Below are 15,854 nucleotides of genomic sequence, written 5' to 3' on the forward strand. Positions count from 1 at the left end.
CGCCCCACAATGCACCTTGATGATAATGTTGTGGTGACGTCAGGTGTGCCTGGAGGGGAGAGCAGCAGCCAGTGGGTGGTGGGCTGGGCTGTGGTCCTGCTTTCTGCTCCCTTCGCCGCAAACCACACGAATATAACACTGTTTTAACCCGGTACGGGCGGATACACAGACATCCCCAGAATGAGTTAGAGGCTGCACTTCGTATGTGCCAGGTAAGCGGCTCTTTATTTCATCGCTGTCTCTCCGTCGGCGGCAGCAGCAGCAGCAGCAGCCGCCCGTCGCCCCGTCGCCCCGGCTGCCGCTGCTGCTGCTGCTGCTGCTGCCGCTGCCTGGCTGCGCTTTGTTGCTGTAACGTTTCAGCTAAAGCTTTTAGCTCGCAGGGCTAACAGGCAGCCGTCTGTCTGGCGCCTGTAGCCGGCCAATAAAACAGCCTGTTTAGCCCCAGCAAACAAGCAGGCCTCCGGTCTGCGAGGTGTAGCGAGTGGCCGCTGATAGCTGAGTATTGACAGACTTCACCTCGACAACACCCGAGGGCTGTGACATTGACATAATATGGTGTTAGCATGCTAGCCTGATTTGTGTTATTACCGGTAGGTAGACTTTGTTATTGTCATTGCACAAGTCGCAATCTCAGAGGTGCAGAAAGAATATACAACAAGAATATAAATAATAGATTAACAACTAAAAAAATGTTTTTATCACACATAACATACATATCGCACATTAGTTGTTTTTAAAGCAGCATTCAGGGCAGCAATGACTCTTGGGTAAAAACTGTTCCTTAGTCTATTTGTTCTTGATTTAGGAGCCCTGTATCTCCTGCCTGATGCTCTAACAGAGGGTGACCAGGATGAGATGAGTCCCCCATAGTGTGACAATAAGAGCTGGTCTGAGAGAGGAACCAGCTACAGTAGAAGAGCAGATGTTGCATCTGAAGCTACTACTTATTCCACAACTTCACAACTAACATGATCACGTTATGTTAAAGTAAAGAAATGTAGGTGCTTATAGAAAAAAGACTGTAGTGCGGATTGTCTTTCAAAATGTCTGCAGCTTATTCGATAATCATTAACGTGTATCAAATGAACCTCTGACAAAGACAAACAGATGACTCTCGGGGTTCAGCTGTTCATAAGTTGTGGCTTCCTTCTTCTGTCTGAAGCCTTGGCAGAGATCATCAGAAAACATAGAGGGGCTAAATGTAATTATCCTCTTTGCAAGAGTGTACTCATTTGAACTCTCACTGGCTCCTCTTCCCTCCTTCCCTCCCTCTCTCAGCGCACTGAAACATGGGTCGTTGCAGTGTCTTCGTCCTTCTGCTGCTCTTGCTGCAGGCCCTGCAGACATCAGCTGAGGGCTCAGGTACTGTGTACTTCTGTTGTCTTTTCCACCCCATCATTTTTAATGTTCGCAGACTGTAATGCATCTTATCAGTTGTCGGTGCTTCCTGTGCACCAAGAATGACCGTGAGCAAGAGAGGCACATGACTGGCAGCTGTTGATTTTGGGATAATTGTTTAAAAGAGTGGCACAATGGAGTAATTTTGTGCCAGCGCTTTAAATTTGCACTGAGGTTTGAGGTGTACTCAGGTGATCCAATATTTGTCACTGGCTCCAAACCTGTTTGGCATGTGTCTCCTTATATATTTATTATCTCCTGGCTTAGAAAACTGTTTAGGGGCCTTAAATTAAAAGGTGAAAAAAACCTAATGTGGTGTGGTAAAAATGCTTGTTTGACTTGGCTGCCCACAGTCACTTGGGGCTCCTTCCACGAATTTAATTCTTGATACATTTACTAATTAAAAGCTGTTATAGGACAGATATACAGTGAGGTAGCTACAGGCATAATCTGTTATGATGGATTGTTTTTGGCCACTTTATGCCACTAAAATAGTGCCTGTATATTGTCTGACTTAACAATTTCCAAAAACACAATGCCATACTGTAAGTAGTTGAAGAAATAAAAAACCTAGATAGTGTAAAGTAACCTATCTGTAAAGCTCTATCCTCTTTTAAATGGTACGCTCCTTTGGCACCAGTCTAATGTCACATAGTGCACAGTTTGTGTGTGAGTGAGGCAGAAGTCTTTCACTTGGCTGACTACCCAATGTAAATCCAATGCGTATGTGTTTTACTGTTTTTATGTTCTGAGAAAAACAGCCTGAGTGTATGTTGAACTCGTATCATCTCCTCCACAGATGGACAGCTGGTGTGTCTGTGCGATAGCCCGACATGCCCCCAGGTCGCTCGCTGCCAGGGAACCCGGTGTTTCTCCTCCGTTCAAGTGAGGAGCAGCGGGGTGGTGTTTGAGCACGGCTGCTTGAACGGGCAACAGAAAATCCTTTTACACTGCTCCACAGCTCCATCCTTCCACCAGGCCATCTTCTGCTGCTCCGAGCACATGTGCAATGGCAACACCACCAGGAGCTCCCTCATGTCTCTGCTTCCATCAGGTAGGTGGACAGTAGCTCATGACGTGTGGATTTGATCTAAGAAGTTTATTGTTCAATAGAATACGCCGATGTTCTAGAGACACATCAGTATCTGTTTTTCCCATTTGCTCTCCACCCATGTACGACTACTCCCTCTCTTCCCAATCCCACAGAAGCTGAGCCGGCAGGTGAGCCGGTTCGGTATCGTGTCGAGACCTTAGCTCTCTTTGTGCTCGGCCCGGTGGTGGTTCTGGCTCTGCTGTCTGTAGTGTCAGTGCTGGCCTGCAGGAGGCTCCACCATGGCCGTCTGCAGAGGCTGCAGGAATTTGACACCGAGCAGGGAGCCATAGACGGCCTCATCTCCTCCAATGTGGGAGACAGCACTTTAGCGGTAAGAGTAAAGAGCGGCTCTTGTTGAAACCATGAAAAAGAGTGAAGGAGAGAGAGTCAATTTCACATGTCTTGTTCACTAACTGCCTTAACAACATGTTTCTATAAGATGCAAATCAAACTATATTATATAAATTCATTGTAGCATTTGGCCTGAATGCAGTTATTTATGGCTTATTATGCTTTAAATGACACATGTTTTAACGATTCGCCATTTTCTAATCAGAAAGTTAACAATCCTTTCATTGTGTTATATTCTCCAGTGATGAAAGCAATCACATTTTCCACTCTAATTCATCTTTGCAAGATGGAAATCACCATTAAAAAACACTTATCAGGTCCCAAATAACGATGTAAATAGTAATGACCTGTGTAACTGCTCTATCAAATGATTCTGACATGTACAGCTGAACTCAACTCTGTCTCCGTCTCCAGGACCTGTTGGCCCACTCATGTACGTCAGGCAGCGGTTCAGGTCTTCCCTTCCTTGTCCAGAGAACTGTGGCCAGGCAGATCAGTCTAGTGGAGTGTGTAGGTGGGTACAAAAAAAAAGGATTGAAGTTTTTCTGATTGAGAAATTGATTGGTTTATTCATACGACACACTCACTAAACTAAATTACAGACAAATAAATGCAACAATAGCCTTCGGCACAAAAAAGCCCGGCTGCACAAAAGGCAAATTGTTTTTGATAGTTTCCAAGTAATGAGGATAAAGGAACAGCGCAGCAATGAGCACACTGTCAGTGTTGTGTCATCCACATATGCAGACTGCAGTTCGTCATGCTCAGTCTCACATTGCTGATCACATCAGTACTTTTGAATGACTCTACATATCTATTCTAGGTTGTAACCCGTATTAAGATACAAATCTGACAGCAGTGTCAAACTGATGACTACAGTGCAACAATAATAGGAGGTCGCATCATCTTTGAAAGATGTGTAGCAATTGTAAAACCACAGGTCATGTGTTGATCATGTGTAAAAAAGAAAAAAAAGAAAAAAGAAAACTACAACACATTTTGTTAAGTTGCTGCATTGACATTGACTCATTGTCATGGGAACTCTGACAAATTTCAGTTTCAGTGACCAAATAAAAGTATGTAGGTCAGATGCCTTTGGATCCTGTTTTGTGCCACAGTGTGATGCAGTACAGCTTGTACCCGTTTTGAATTGGAAAAATGTGGTTTCGTGCTTTGCTTTGTGCTGCTGGTGAGAAATCTGACAATCAAGAGCTGCATCAGCTACGAAATGAATGTAGAAAAGATACAGTGAAAATATCACAAAAGCCCATTTTAAATGCAAACTGTAAATTCTCCTCTCTGGCTTCCTGTGTGCATCTCTAATTTCTCCTCATTCATCCCTCCTTTCCAGGCAAAGGGAGGTATGGAGAGGTGTGGCGGGGTCAGTGGCAGGGGGAGAACGTGGCCGTGAAAATCTTCTCGTCAAGAGATGAAAAGTCCTGGTTCAGAGAGACGGAGATCTACAACACAGTGCTGCTCAGACATGAAAACATCCTGGGTGAGTCGGTGACACACATCTATGACTCTTTACCGACTGGAACAGCAAAATGGGAGGAAGGTCGGCAGAGAAAACAGAAGAAAAATGATTTTCCTCATTCTCAGACACTTTGTCTTTTGCCATTTTTCCCCACTGGATTTATTCTTGTCAGAGATGACGTTTTTTTGCACTGTTTCTAAGAATACAGTGGCGCTTCGGGGGAAAACAGCTGCAATGATTTGGTTATTTGAGCTTCATTAGACTTGTGTTATGCTTGAGTTACTCGTAATAAATATCTCTGTGCAAGCCAGAGAGTCTGTCAGACGTGTTTTCCTCTTTGCTTATCTTTTTAAACCTCAGCTTCTAAAGCTCCACGGCACGGCAACATTCATATTCTTGTCATTTCCCCACCTTCATGTTTGAAGGCACTGATGCATACAGTGCATTTAAAAAATAGCAACACATGTGCAACAATTCAACAAAATCATTTAATTATATTAACTACTACCCAAGCAAAAGACACTTGACTGACACTGGTATAAATTACACACGGTTTGATGAGCGTCTCTGCTGTCTCTGCTCTCAGGCTTCATGGCGTCTGACATGACTTCCCGAAACTCCAGCACCCAGCTGTGGCTCATCACCCATTACCATGAGAATGGCTCGCTTTATGACTACTTGCAGCGAGTTGCTGTGGAAACGTCAGAGGGGCTGGCGATGGCAGCGTCGATAGCGTGCGGCCTTGTGCACCTGCACACAGAGATCTTCGGCACAGAGGGAAAACCGGCCATCGCACACCGGGATCTGAAGAGCAAAAACATCCTGGTCACAAAGGAACTGCGCTGCTGCATCGCAGACCTGGGTCAGTCAAGTTTCTGCTCTTTTCTGCTTTTATTAGTTTTACAGATAATTATTGTCCTTAGAATAAAATTTTATCATGGCCTTCAATCAAATCTCAGTTAATGTGGCACCGTAGCTCCCCTCTCAAACCACTACCACCACTAATTAATCAACAGTAACATAAAAATAACACCGTCCAGAAAAATGTGTTACATTTGTCCTTTTTTATTTTACATTTTAGATTTAGAGATGAGAGAGAGATAATATTAATTAAATATGTTTCTAAAGGATTGTTTTTTTTCTTTTTTCAAAATAAAGAAAAATAAAATTAATTGTGCCTTTGCAGCCTGTCGATTTTTCAGTGTGTCTCGCCAAAATGCATCTTGTGTATTCGTAACACTACCCCAAAGCATATATTTAATGCTTGGAAACCTACATTGTCTATATGGGATTGCAGTGTTCTTCTCCTCTTTGATCTGTCAACCCTCTTTTACCTGCTATGTATTCATGTGGGTATGAGCCACAGCTTCTGTCTATTTCAGACAGATTTTTTGGAGGTCCTCCTACAGTTCTGCATATTTCTTTGCATGTTACAGGGCTGGCTGTGACCCACTTCCAGGCTGACAACCTGCTGGATGTGGGCAACAATCCAAAGGTTGGCACCAAGCGCTACATGGCACCTGAAGTGCTGGACGAGACCATTCAGACAGACTGCTTTGATGCCTACAAGAGAGTGGACATCTGGGCCTTTGGACTGGTGCTGTGGGAGATAGCGAGACGCACATACAGCAACGGTGAGCGCACCTCGGCCCGTCCAAGTGTCAGCGTGACTGTTGTATTTTTGGAATCAGCTTCACGCCCTTAGGTTAGGTTGTGTTTGCTTTAATTTCTGTCATCTCAATTTTCCTTTCCAGGTATTGTTGAGGAGTACAAACCTCCGTTCTATGATCAGGTGCCAAATGACCCGAGCTTTGAGGACATGAGGAAGGTGGTGTGTGTGGAGCAGCAGAGGCCTTTCATTCCCAATCGCTGGTTCTCTGATCCTGTGAGTAAAAATGATCATTCCTGCTGTTCCTCTGTGATGTCAAAAATGTAGGTCAGCTGAACTTAAAAGAAAACACTTGTGGTTCAAAAATATATCTCTGTGGCTTTCTGTGTCTGTTGACTAACCAAAGTTACATAAAAGAAAATTAGTGGTAGGATGTTTTGGGTGTGTGGGCACCTGTGTGACTCAGTGTTTATGGACTGACTGTCCTTTATGCAAACTGCGGGTAGTGGCCTTCCAGATAAACTGAGGGGTCACATGATTATTAAATGGACAGCTGAGAATTAAATACATACTACTTCACACAGGTGTAATATTTCAGTTTTTGATCTGAATAAAAGTTAATGGGGAAAAGGAGGGAGATTATTTCAGTTTTCCAGACTTGCAGACGTATTAATCCTGTTAACCACATTTTAGAGTTTGGACAAAACGAGACATTGATTATGTCACCTTTTGCTTTGGGATATTATGATGGGAAATTAGTTGAAAGTTGAAAGCATGAAAGTAAAAACATTACAAGTTAAAAAGGAAACCTCTGTCATTTGTATGTTTATGAGCTTGTTATGTCGTCAGCTGCATGGATATTTACAGCAGCGACTGTAAAATGATAAAGGAGGGATGGGATGGGGATCGATGTGAGTCTCTGTTAACACCCAGAACTTTCAGAAATCTAAAAGCTCCTGCACTCACATCGATCGCAGACTCTCCTCTCACTGTGGGAGTATCACTGCCCGACTCTCTTTTTATGTCTTTGTCCTCTCCTTTTTTTAGACTCTCTCTGCCCTGGTCAAACTGATGAAGGAGTGCTGGTACCAGAACCCCTCAGCCAGGCTGACAGCGCTGCGCATTAAGAAGACCCTGGACAAGATTCACAGCTCTCTGGAGAAGGGTAAGGAGTCGTGAGAGGGAGAGGAGCTTCAGAGGCAGCTGCCTGATGTCAGGGATCGACTTATGAGAAGCGCCCACGAGTTAAAACGACAATGGACGATACGAAGGTCGGGGGGGACGGACAGAGGACCAGAGGAAAAGAGTTTCATCAAGTGTCATCAAGCCTCATCCTTCTCTTGCTCTCGCACTCTCTCTTCCTTTCTCTGTGGTTCCCTTCCCCCTGACATCCCTCTCTCTCTCTGACTCAAAGCCTATGTGGACGTTGGGACTTGTCCTGTCTGAAAAAGCCAGCCTTTGCTACGGGACACAAACCTGTTGCCAATGTGTTCGCACTGACCTGGACTGTGGACTGTTACCGAGTGTGAGGAAACATGGACGACATATTGTAGTACCCCCAACGCTTTAATGCCCATTTATGACTGCTCTGGGTTCAGCTTTCTCACACACACACACAACATATTACGACATAAAACACCACATACTCCTACTACAGTCTCTTAAAATTCAATTTCTGATCCCCAGCCACTGGTTTTGGCACGCGGTCATGAAATTTAGCTCAGAGACAATCAGAAGTATTATCAGTCATTAAGCTTTATCAGAACATGCTACAAACACACAGCCACTACAACACAAACACATACTTACACTTACAAGAGGAAAAGAGCCAATAGAAACAAATTTGTTTTTAAACTTTTTAAATATAGTATGATATTTATATATTAAATCTCCAATGCTACTACACTACTGAGGATATGTAAGACTAATATACGATGGCGTGTGAAACGGACTGTATACATATATAGGCACTGACTCTACTGGACTTTCTTGTCATTGTTGAAGCTAGTAGGAAATGATTTGTTGAGGAAATAGTGGGAAACGTAGGAAGTTATTCCAGCTGAGCTTGTGTCAATGTTTTGAAAAGGCAGGATGAAACACTACAGATATTACACGTTTATCCTGGGGGTTTCCTGGAGTAGACACACATTATGTACCTGCCACTAGGAATTGTAGTCTGTATCTTATAATAAGAATATGAAATGAATTGATCCTCTCTGTCTGCCAACTTCATAAACTCACTGTGGCTCATCTAAAGTCTTCTGTGCGAGCAGAGAGGAATCAAGGAAGATCCGTTTGTTTTGTTTTAAAGATACCGGAGATGAAGTCTTTTTTCCATAGCGAGCTGGGCCTCCATTTACTCCTCTCGCCTCTCATCATGCCACCCTGTACGAGCTGCCTGAGCATTGAAAATACAAATTCAAATACAAACTCATTTGGAAAACGGTTTAATTTAAGATTCATTTGGAAACATATACAGTTGCCTAGATGTGCGATTACAAAAGAATATGTTCACAAAATGCTGGGTTTGTTTTGGAAGAAAAAATGTTGCTTTGTCTTTTTTATATGTAATAAAACATTTACTGCATTCTTGCTTAACTATTACCTGGACTGTGTTATAATTTTACAAAACATGACTGTCTGCCAGTAAGAGAGGATTGGGAACCTGTTCTTAAAAGGTTTGGCACAGGCTTCAGTTAGAGAAGAGAACATGTTGACTGTGACAAACAGAGCTGTTCCATGGGTACAGACTGTAACTTCAAGTAATTACACATGTACAAGACTATTTATTATATCCAAAAAATCACTATTGTTTACCCTCTAGCAGCCAGACTAATATCTAGAGTGGTCCATCATGATCATTCATTCGCTTCCTCTCTACAGTACTGAACAATATGTTCTGTGCTTCTCATCTACAACCTTAATTTAGCATCTAAAGGCAGAGGTAGTTAATTGTGTTGACTAACTTGTTCTTGTTGGCTATTTTGAGTGTGCTATGAAGTCAACACTTAGTTGATGTGGACGTTATTCTGAGAGAAATTCTTTGCACACATGAAAATGAAACTACTTTTCAAAGTTCTGTGGACATACAGTATATAACACAGGCGTCACTTGGTGTGAAATGCCACTTGTGCGAATTCTTCCACTCTGCGCTAAGTGGTGTGACAGGAAAGAGCGTGAGCTGGCATAAGAAACCACGAGGAAGTCAGGCAGTAGTTAGAGCTTCTGCATAAACATGCATTAGCACCTACCCCACAGCAGTGACACAGCCGGGGTCATTTCAGGTTGTCTGGTAAAGTCTTGTATGGGTTGAGAATGCCTTTGGGGTCCAGCATGGCCTTGATGTTACCCATCAGAGCCACAGCCTGGCTGGGTTTACTGTAGTAGATGTAGTTCCTTTTCTTCAGGCCCAGTCCGTGCTCGGCGCTGATGCTGCCCTGACAGCCGGCCGTCCACTCGTAGACGAACGGCTCGATGGCAGCGAGGAGAGACGGGTCTTTGGCAGGGGAGGTAATGTTGAGGTGGAGGTTACCATCACCTGCAGGGGGAGTTCATGAAGGAGAGTATCAGTGGGTTTGCATGACTATCAGTGGCGGCTGGTGACTGAAAAAATTAGGGAGGACAGGAGGAACACCAGTCCACGGCCTCATTTTATTTTATAGCACTACTTCTCCCTACTTTATTATATTCAATGAAAATTAAACAGTAAAACAATGTCTTACAAGATTTCTTAAAAACAACATAATTTTATTAAATCTTACTGTTTTCAGATTAACACAGGCCTAATGAAAAAGACAGAGCCATGATCTTGGATGTGGGATGTAAAAAAAAAAAAAAAGCAGGCCAGTGTTCAACACCTGTAAATGCCACAGTGGGGATTTACACACCCTCTGATTTAAAAAGGAAAAACAAAAACCATGAAAATCTGTAATTATTAATAACAAAACAAAGTGTTCCACTCAAATTACATACATATTTGGCTTTTACCTCTTAGATATAGCTATGCTTTTACCTGAGCTGATGGCGGAGAAAAAAAAAAAAAGTCCGGTCGTGTCTTTGTTTACCCTCCAGCTGCCCAGGTCACGTAACTGAAAACTATTAACAATCTCTCTGACTGCTTCTCTCTGATATCTCCTAACAGTTTATCCAGAAATCTGCTGATATTTCCTTTCAAATCGATGCCAATATCTCTGAAAACTCCGTATTTCTTGTGCTAGGAGCAGCATAAGCAGCACGGCTGGGAGTGAAAGTTTGGCGCACATAGCAACAGTAACCAAGGGGGGTTGGAGAACTGTCATTGGACCAACCTGCTGTCAATCTTGTGTTCTGATTGCTGATTGGTACAGAAGAGCCTCCTCCGTCATGACGTCATTTTACGTGTCTTAGCCAATCACAGGTCAGGATGAAGACATCCTAAATGCATAGAGAGCCTAAGCGGAAGCAGGAAGTAACGGCGCCATGGGACCTCAACTCTGAAAAACTCGCCATTCAAATGAATGAGACTGAAAATTTTATTTCGTGATCCGATTGAATTGCGCCATGAGAAAAAAATATGTCCTCTACCTGTTTAAAACATCACGTTTCATGAAGAGAAATCAGCAGTTTATCGTAAAACGGCAACAGAAGAATGTATTTTGTGTAAAGACCGCTCCACGGACTACAGATCTGTGTCCCACAGAAAATACGTCACCAACTGACACGGGAAAGGGCGGCATTTGGTGTGTGACGTCACCTACGCGACGTGTAGTCTTTCTGGTTACGGATTCTTCTGAATTTTATTCTACAATAGCTTTACAACAAACTGCTGATTTCTCGGGATGAAACGTGATGTTTTAAACAGGTAGAGGACATATTTTTTTCTCATGGCACAATTCAAACGGATCACGAAATAAAATTTTCAGTCCCGTTCATTTGAATGGCGAGTTTTTCAGAGTTGAGGTCCCATGGTGACCGTTACTTCCTGCTTCCGCTTAGGCTCTCTATTGAGTCAATGGAAGAAGATCCCGCCCCGAGGCCAGTTAGGGAGGTAAAAATCTTGCCACCTCCGTAGAGCCCCCACCTTCCTGCTCCCTGCTCCTCACACAGCCTGCTCTGTCTCCTGAGCCTGCTGGCGGCGCAGTTGAGCCGTTTTAAGTGGATTTTCTTCCAAAAAACAAACTTTTTTTATGATAAAATACATATATAATATTTTATAAATTATACTGAGATTTGGTAATGATTTATTTCAACCAGTTACTCTTTCTTAAATAAAAAATAAATTTTCCTTTTGCCTCTCAAAAATAGAGGAGGACCAACCTCCTCTGCCTCAATGGACCAGCCTCCTCTGATGACTATATATATTATATACAGCACTGGAAAAAATAAAGAGACCACTCCAAAATGTTCTTAATAAATCAGCTTCTCTACATGTATGGCAGCCATCGATTCCAGTGTCTATTGAACTCCAACACTTAGCTGATCACCTGAACCAAATCATATTTAATGAGGAAGAAAGATTATAAATGAATTAAAAAAAAACACTGCTGTGATTAAAAATTGGGATTATTCCACCAATGTTGATTTCTAAACTCTTCCTAAGTTTAAAAAGTAGTGTTGTGTTGTCTTAAAATGAATATGAACTTGTTTTCTTTGCATTATACAAACAGCTGAATTTTTTTGTTACTTTGACCTGTTGCCATTTTCTGCAAATAAATGCTCTAAATGACAATATTTTTATTTCCAATTTGGGAGAAATTTTGTCAGTAGGTTATAGAATGAAACAAAAGTGTTCATTTTACTCAAACACATACCTATGAATAGTAAAACTGATCATTTTGAAGTGGTCTCTTAATTTTTTCCAGAGCTGTTTATAGTATATCCAGACCTATATATATATACACTGTATATATATTTCACATTTCACTGAGGTTTTAAAACTCTTTCTAAATTCTGATCTTACCTACGTGTCCGTATCCCACCACGCTCTTGGCCCGGTCCCCCAGGTGCTTCCTCATGTCCGTCACCAGCTGGTAGATCCGCTCCACTGGGAGAGAGATGTCATACTTGTAGGTGAAGCCGTCGTGAGTCAGAGCCTCCGTGACGCGTTCACGCATCGACCACAGAGTCTGGACAGTTGGAAAATGAAAAGGTCACAAGATCATCATCATCATCACCACCAGCTACAACACGTCATGACGCTGGGGTTACCACGGAGACAGTTCAGTGTTAGTTGGCAGGGGAGACGCTGTGATGTCGCGTCACCTTTATCTTTGACTCCTCGGTCGCCACGGTTCCATCAGTGACCATTGACGATGTCATCGCCTCCTCCAGAAAGTTGTGGAGTTTCTCTCCGTCGTGTGTTGCGTCAGATCCAGATGTTTCTATGACGACATAGAATGGGCATTCTGCAGGATGGCGAGAAGGTGGTTAGCATGTGTGTAAGCATGTATCAGTAACACATATTAACCTTAACAAAATCTTGACCGATAATTGACACTTAAAGCAGAAGTAAGCGGAATATTTGTGTTAATATAAGTCTTAAATAGTTATATCTTCTGACGGGAATCACTTATATAGAGTGTTTGGTCTGAAACACGGGTCTGTCAGTCACTCTGCTCTGCTGTAAGCCGAGGAGAAAACTTCTTGTATACTTCCTTGTATCCTACAACCTTTATCCAATGAGGAGAGAGAACGGCATGAAGGGCTGTGTGTGCAGCCAAGGGATGCGCGTGAATGTGGTGACGTAGGGACGAGGACCAATAGATCCATGACGAGGGCGGGGACTGCTAACTCCATCGGCTGACAAGAAGTTAGCCAAAACGACTGGATCGCTTACTTCTGCTTTAATTAACAACTATTGCCAAATGTTGCAAGTATGTGTGTGTGTGTGTGTGTGTGTGTGTGTGTGTGTGTGTGTGTGTGTGTGTGTGTGTGTGTGTGTGTGTGTGTGTGTACCTGAAATGGGATTGGGTAGTTTGAGGTGTGTGTTCAACAGCCTCATACATTCACTGTCCAGAAATTCAAAGGCAGACAGGATTTCTCCCAGCATGCCTCTGCAGAGTTGAAATGTCTGCAGTAGTTGCTCAAAGGTCTCACAGCCTAATAACACAAACACAGGTGACTGAATGAATGATCCACTGGTACAAGTTAACTGCTAATCTGTAAAAAAAAACAAAAAAACAACACAAAACAATCTGAGAGGCTAGGAGAAAATCCTACCCAGGAAAACCACGTTGACAGATTTAGGTTTCCGTGGACAAAGGACAGACACTGCTGTAATGACGCCCAGTGTCCCCTCTGACCCTATGAAAAGCTGTTTGAGGTCATATCCGGTATTATCTTTCCGCAGCGTGGCTAAGCAGTCCAGCACTCGCCCGTCTGCCAACACCTGTACATGTCACACAAAAACATTAACACTTAATCAGTGATTTTACATTTAATTTAAATAAAATCCCAACATCTCTCTCTGTAAACTTTGTGTTAAAGATCATAAATGGCCCTCAGCTACTGACTCCACTCACCACTTCCAGACCCAGCACAGTCCCATGTAAGGAGCCGTATCGCAGCAGCCGCAGCCCACCTGCATTAGTTGCCACATTGCCCCCAATGTGGCAACTGCCTTTTGCCCCAAGATCCAGTGGCATGATGTAGTCTTTTTCCTCCAGGTAGAGAGACAAGTTCTCCAGAACACATCCTGCCTGGCAAGTCAGAATACCTGAACAAGAAAGGGAGAGGATCTCTTATATTTTGTTCGTAGTTTCAATTTGCAAACAGCTACTTTTGGATTAAATATAAGAATTTTTGCACTTACCAGAGATGCTATCAAAGGTAAGGATTTTGTTCATAAGAGCAGTAGAGAGGATGATCTCATCATAGACGGGGACGCTTCCCCCAACCAGCCCAGTGTTCCCACCTTGTGGGTTCACTGCCAGGTTACGACTGTTACAATAGCTACAGGAGGGGGAAACAAAATACTTAGAACACAAGACCTGTGTTTCTTTCTAGTCTTCTTCCAGTGATTTTGTCTTTACCTCAGAATCTGAGAAACTTCCTCTGTTGTCTGAGGTCTCAACAACACTTCACTGGAACCTGCAGGAAAAAATGAAATATGCATTATATCGATTCTTTAGTTTGATGAAACTAACACTAACACAGAGTCAGCTGAACTCAGATCTACCTGTTACCTCTCACTGTTTTGAGCCAGTCCACATTACTCGACTCCAGCAGGTCTGGGTCGGTGATGGTCCTGCCTGGTAGGATCTTCCTGAAGAAGGTCAAATCTTCCTGAGTTACTCTGGAGAAAGGCAGTCTCTCTGGGGCTGCAGCTGGAGATGGACCGGGTCCAGCTGCCCCAGCACAGAGCTTTTGAGTGGTGGTTACAAACCGCCGTGAGCTGCAGCAGGTGAGAAATGGAGTGTGTAGGTCCACAGGAGAGAGTCTGGTTGTGGCTGCAGATGAGAGGGGGCCATTATGGCTGAGGTGTCTCAGAGCCGTCCATAGCTTTGGCGTTCTTTGAAAGATCCCAGCCATGACTGGAGAGACCACACACAGAGGCAGCTAAAAAAAAAAAACAGGCTGCAAAGAAGAAGTGGGATCAAACAGACAAAAGCTGGTTAACAAGTCCATGCAAGAGATATTCAGATTCTTCTAACTATCATGTCCCTACTCATCTTTTAAATTATGTTTTAGGCCTTTTTGAACTTCTGTTGTATTGTATTTATGTTTAGGCTGATCCTTTTGCACTAGTAGAGTATCTATCTATCTATCTATCTATCTATCTATCTATCTATCTATCTATCTATCTATCTATCTATCTATCTATCTATCAGTCTGTCTGTCTGTCTGTCTTGGTCTATATTTAGCAAGCAGATCCTTCAACAAAGTATTCACTTAATCATAAAACAGTAATGTAAATCATTACAGCAAAGTTAAACTTTGTGTGCTCTCCCTCCTTCTCACATTCACTGAGCCTTTTTGTGACAATAGGAAAAGAGAGACAAAGTGTGGACACACTCTGCAACCTAGTTAATAACAACACCTTAATGATGAACTGTGTCTTTCTTTGCATTAGAAACATAAATCTCGTTTCACTCAATGACACTCATTTATTTAAAGTGGATTTCAAATAATGCAGGTAGAAAATGCTTTCTTTCTTCCTTCTGCATTATCGTTTGAAATCTCAGAAAAAACACGTTTGTAAGCTGCTTACTAACAAGTTGACATTGTTCATGGAAGAAGAGTTGAAGTTAAGTCGCTGTCATCATTACTGTGACCTGTGTTTTCCTCCTAAAACACTCTTTGCACCTAATGAAGCTGAATTCACAGTTAGCTTAGCTCCCTTAGCTCACCCTTGGACTAAGAGTTAATTAGCCGGGAAATATCCGTCGTTACTCACCACAAACGTTCACTTAACGATCCGCATCTCACTTCGCTTGTGTCTTTATTCGTGTCATATCTTCGTGTAAAAAAACTGTCACAAAGTTCAAGGCCAGTTAAGTTACTCAGAGATGTCACATTCAGTGTTGTTTACAACTAGCACGACGACCGGAAGTAGCTGCTGTGGTTTGACGCTGGAGGAAGAAGAGGAAAGGACCAATCAGATCGCTTCTCTCTTTCAGATTAAGCCAATCGGCGTGAACTTGTGTCAGCGAACAGCCAATCACGACTGTTGTAAGTAAAGCATGACCTATGTTAAAACCATAGACTGTAAAAAAAAATGGACGTAGACTTCCGGTCTGAAAAGTGAAGCCTATGCGGAAGTGACTTTACGTGCAATCCCAGCCGCATCCTGCAGGGGGTGGCTGCAGAAAGCCCTGGTTCCAATCCACTCCCATTCATTTTCAATCATGAAATACTCGCTCAATAATTTTTTTTCTCAACTGATAACGGTCTAAACAGCTAAAGTTTATCATCCTTAAATATGACCCGGTGGTCCTTCTGGAAAAAAA

The 15,854-nt window shown here is 42.8% G+C and overlaps 2 protein-coding genes across 2 annotated transcripts; one reads left to right on the forward strand and one right to left on the reverse strand.

The window, feature by feature from the left end:
* Positions 1–43: 43 nt before the first annotated feature.
* acvr1l (activin A receptor, type 1 like) lies at positions 44–9,170 on the forward strand. Its single transcript, XM_083997805.1, has 10 exons — positions 44–212; positions 1,279–1,362; positions 2,198–2,452; positions 2,605–2,822; positions 3,257–3,356; positions 4,194–4,340; positions 4,906–5,181; positions 5,756–5,953; positions 6,074–6,204; positions 6,976–9,170. The coding sequence occupies exons 2-10, from the start codon at positions 1,290–1,292 to the stop codon at positions 7,105–7,107; spliced, it is 1,530 nt and encodes a 509-aa protein (XP_083853931.1). The 5' UTR covers positions 44–212; positions 1,279–1,289; the 3' UTR covers positions 7,108–9,170.
* Positions 4,902–15,483, reverse strand: d2hgdh (D-2-hydroxyglutarate dehydrogenase). The gene is made up of 11 exons (XM_083997804.1): positions 15,302–15,483; positions 14,091–14,463; positions 13,938–13,995; positions 13,718–13,857; positions 13,428–13,621; positions 13,126–13,294; positions 12,862–13,005; positions 12,169–12,311; positions 11,867–12,032; positions 9,180–9,466; positions 4,902–5,123 (listed from the first exon to the last, which is right to left on the reverse strand). The coding sequence occupies exons 2-10, from the start codon at positions 14,434–14,436 to the stop codon at positions 9,204–9,206; spliced, it is 1,623 nt and encodes a 540-aa protein (XP_083853930.1). The 5' UTR covers positions 14,437–14,463; positions 15,302–15,483; the 3' UTR covers positions 4,902–5,123; positions 9,180–9,203.
* Positions 15,484–15,854: the final 371 nt, after the last annotated feature.

The sequence above is a fragment of the Trachurus trachurus genome, assembly GCF_905171665.1.
Source record: "Trachurus trachurus genome assembly, chromosome: 22".
Classification (NCBI taxonomy): Eukaryota; Metazoa; Chordata; class Actinopteri; order Carangiformes; family Carangidae; genus Trachurus; species Trachurus trachurus.

Coding starts and splice junctions, on each gene's coding strand:
- acvr1l (XM_083997805.1), top strand. CDS start 1,290: ATGGGTCGTTGCAGTGTCTTCGTCCTTCTGCTGCTCTTGCTGCAGGCC. Junction 3,357..4,193: donor CAGTCTAGTGGAGTGTGTAG/GTGGGTACAAAA, acceptor CCTCCTTTCCAG/GCAAAGGGAGGTATGGAGAG. Junction 6,205..6,975: donor ATCGCTGGTTCTCTGATCCT/GTGAGTAAAAAT, acceptor TCCTTTTTTTAG/ACTCTCTCTGCCCTGGTCAA.
- d2hgdh (XM_083997804.1), bottom strand. CDS start 14,436: ATGGCTGGGATCTTTCAAAGAACGCCAAAGCTATGGACGGCTCTGAGA. Junction 13,006..13,125: donor TGTCAACGTGGTTTTCCTGG/GTAGGATTTTCT, acceptor TTGTGTTATTAG/GCTGTGAGACCTTTGAGCAA. Junction 9,467..11,866: donor GGTGGGATACGGACACGTAG/GTAAGATCAGAA, acceptor CTCCCCCTGCAG/GTGATGGTAACCTCCACCTC.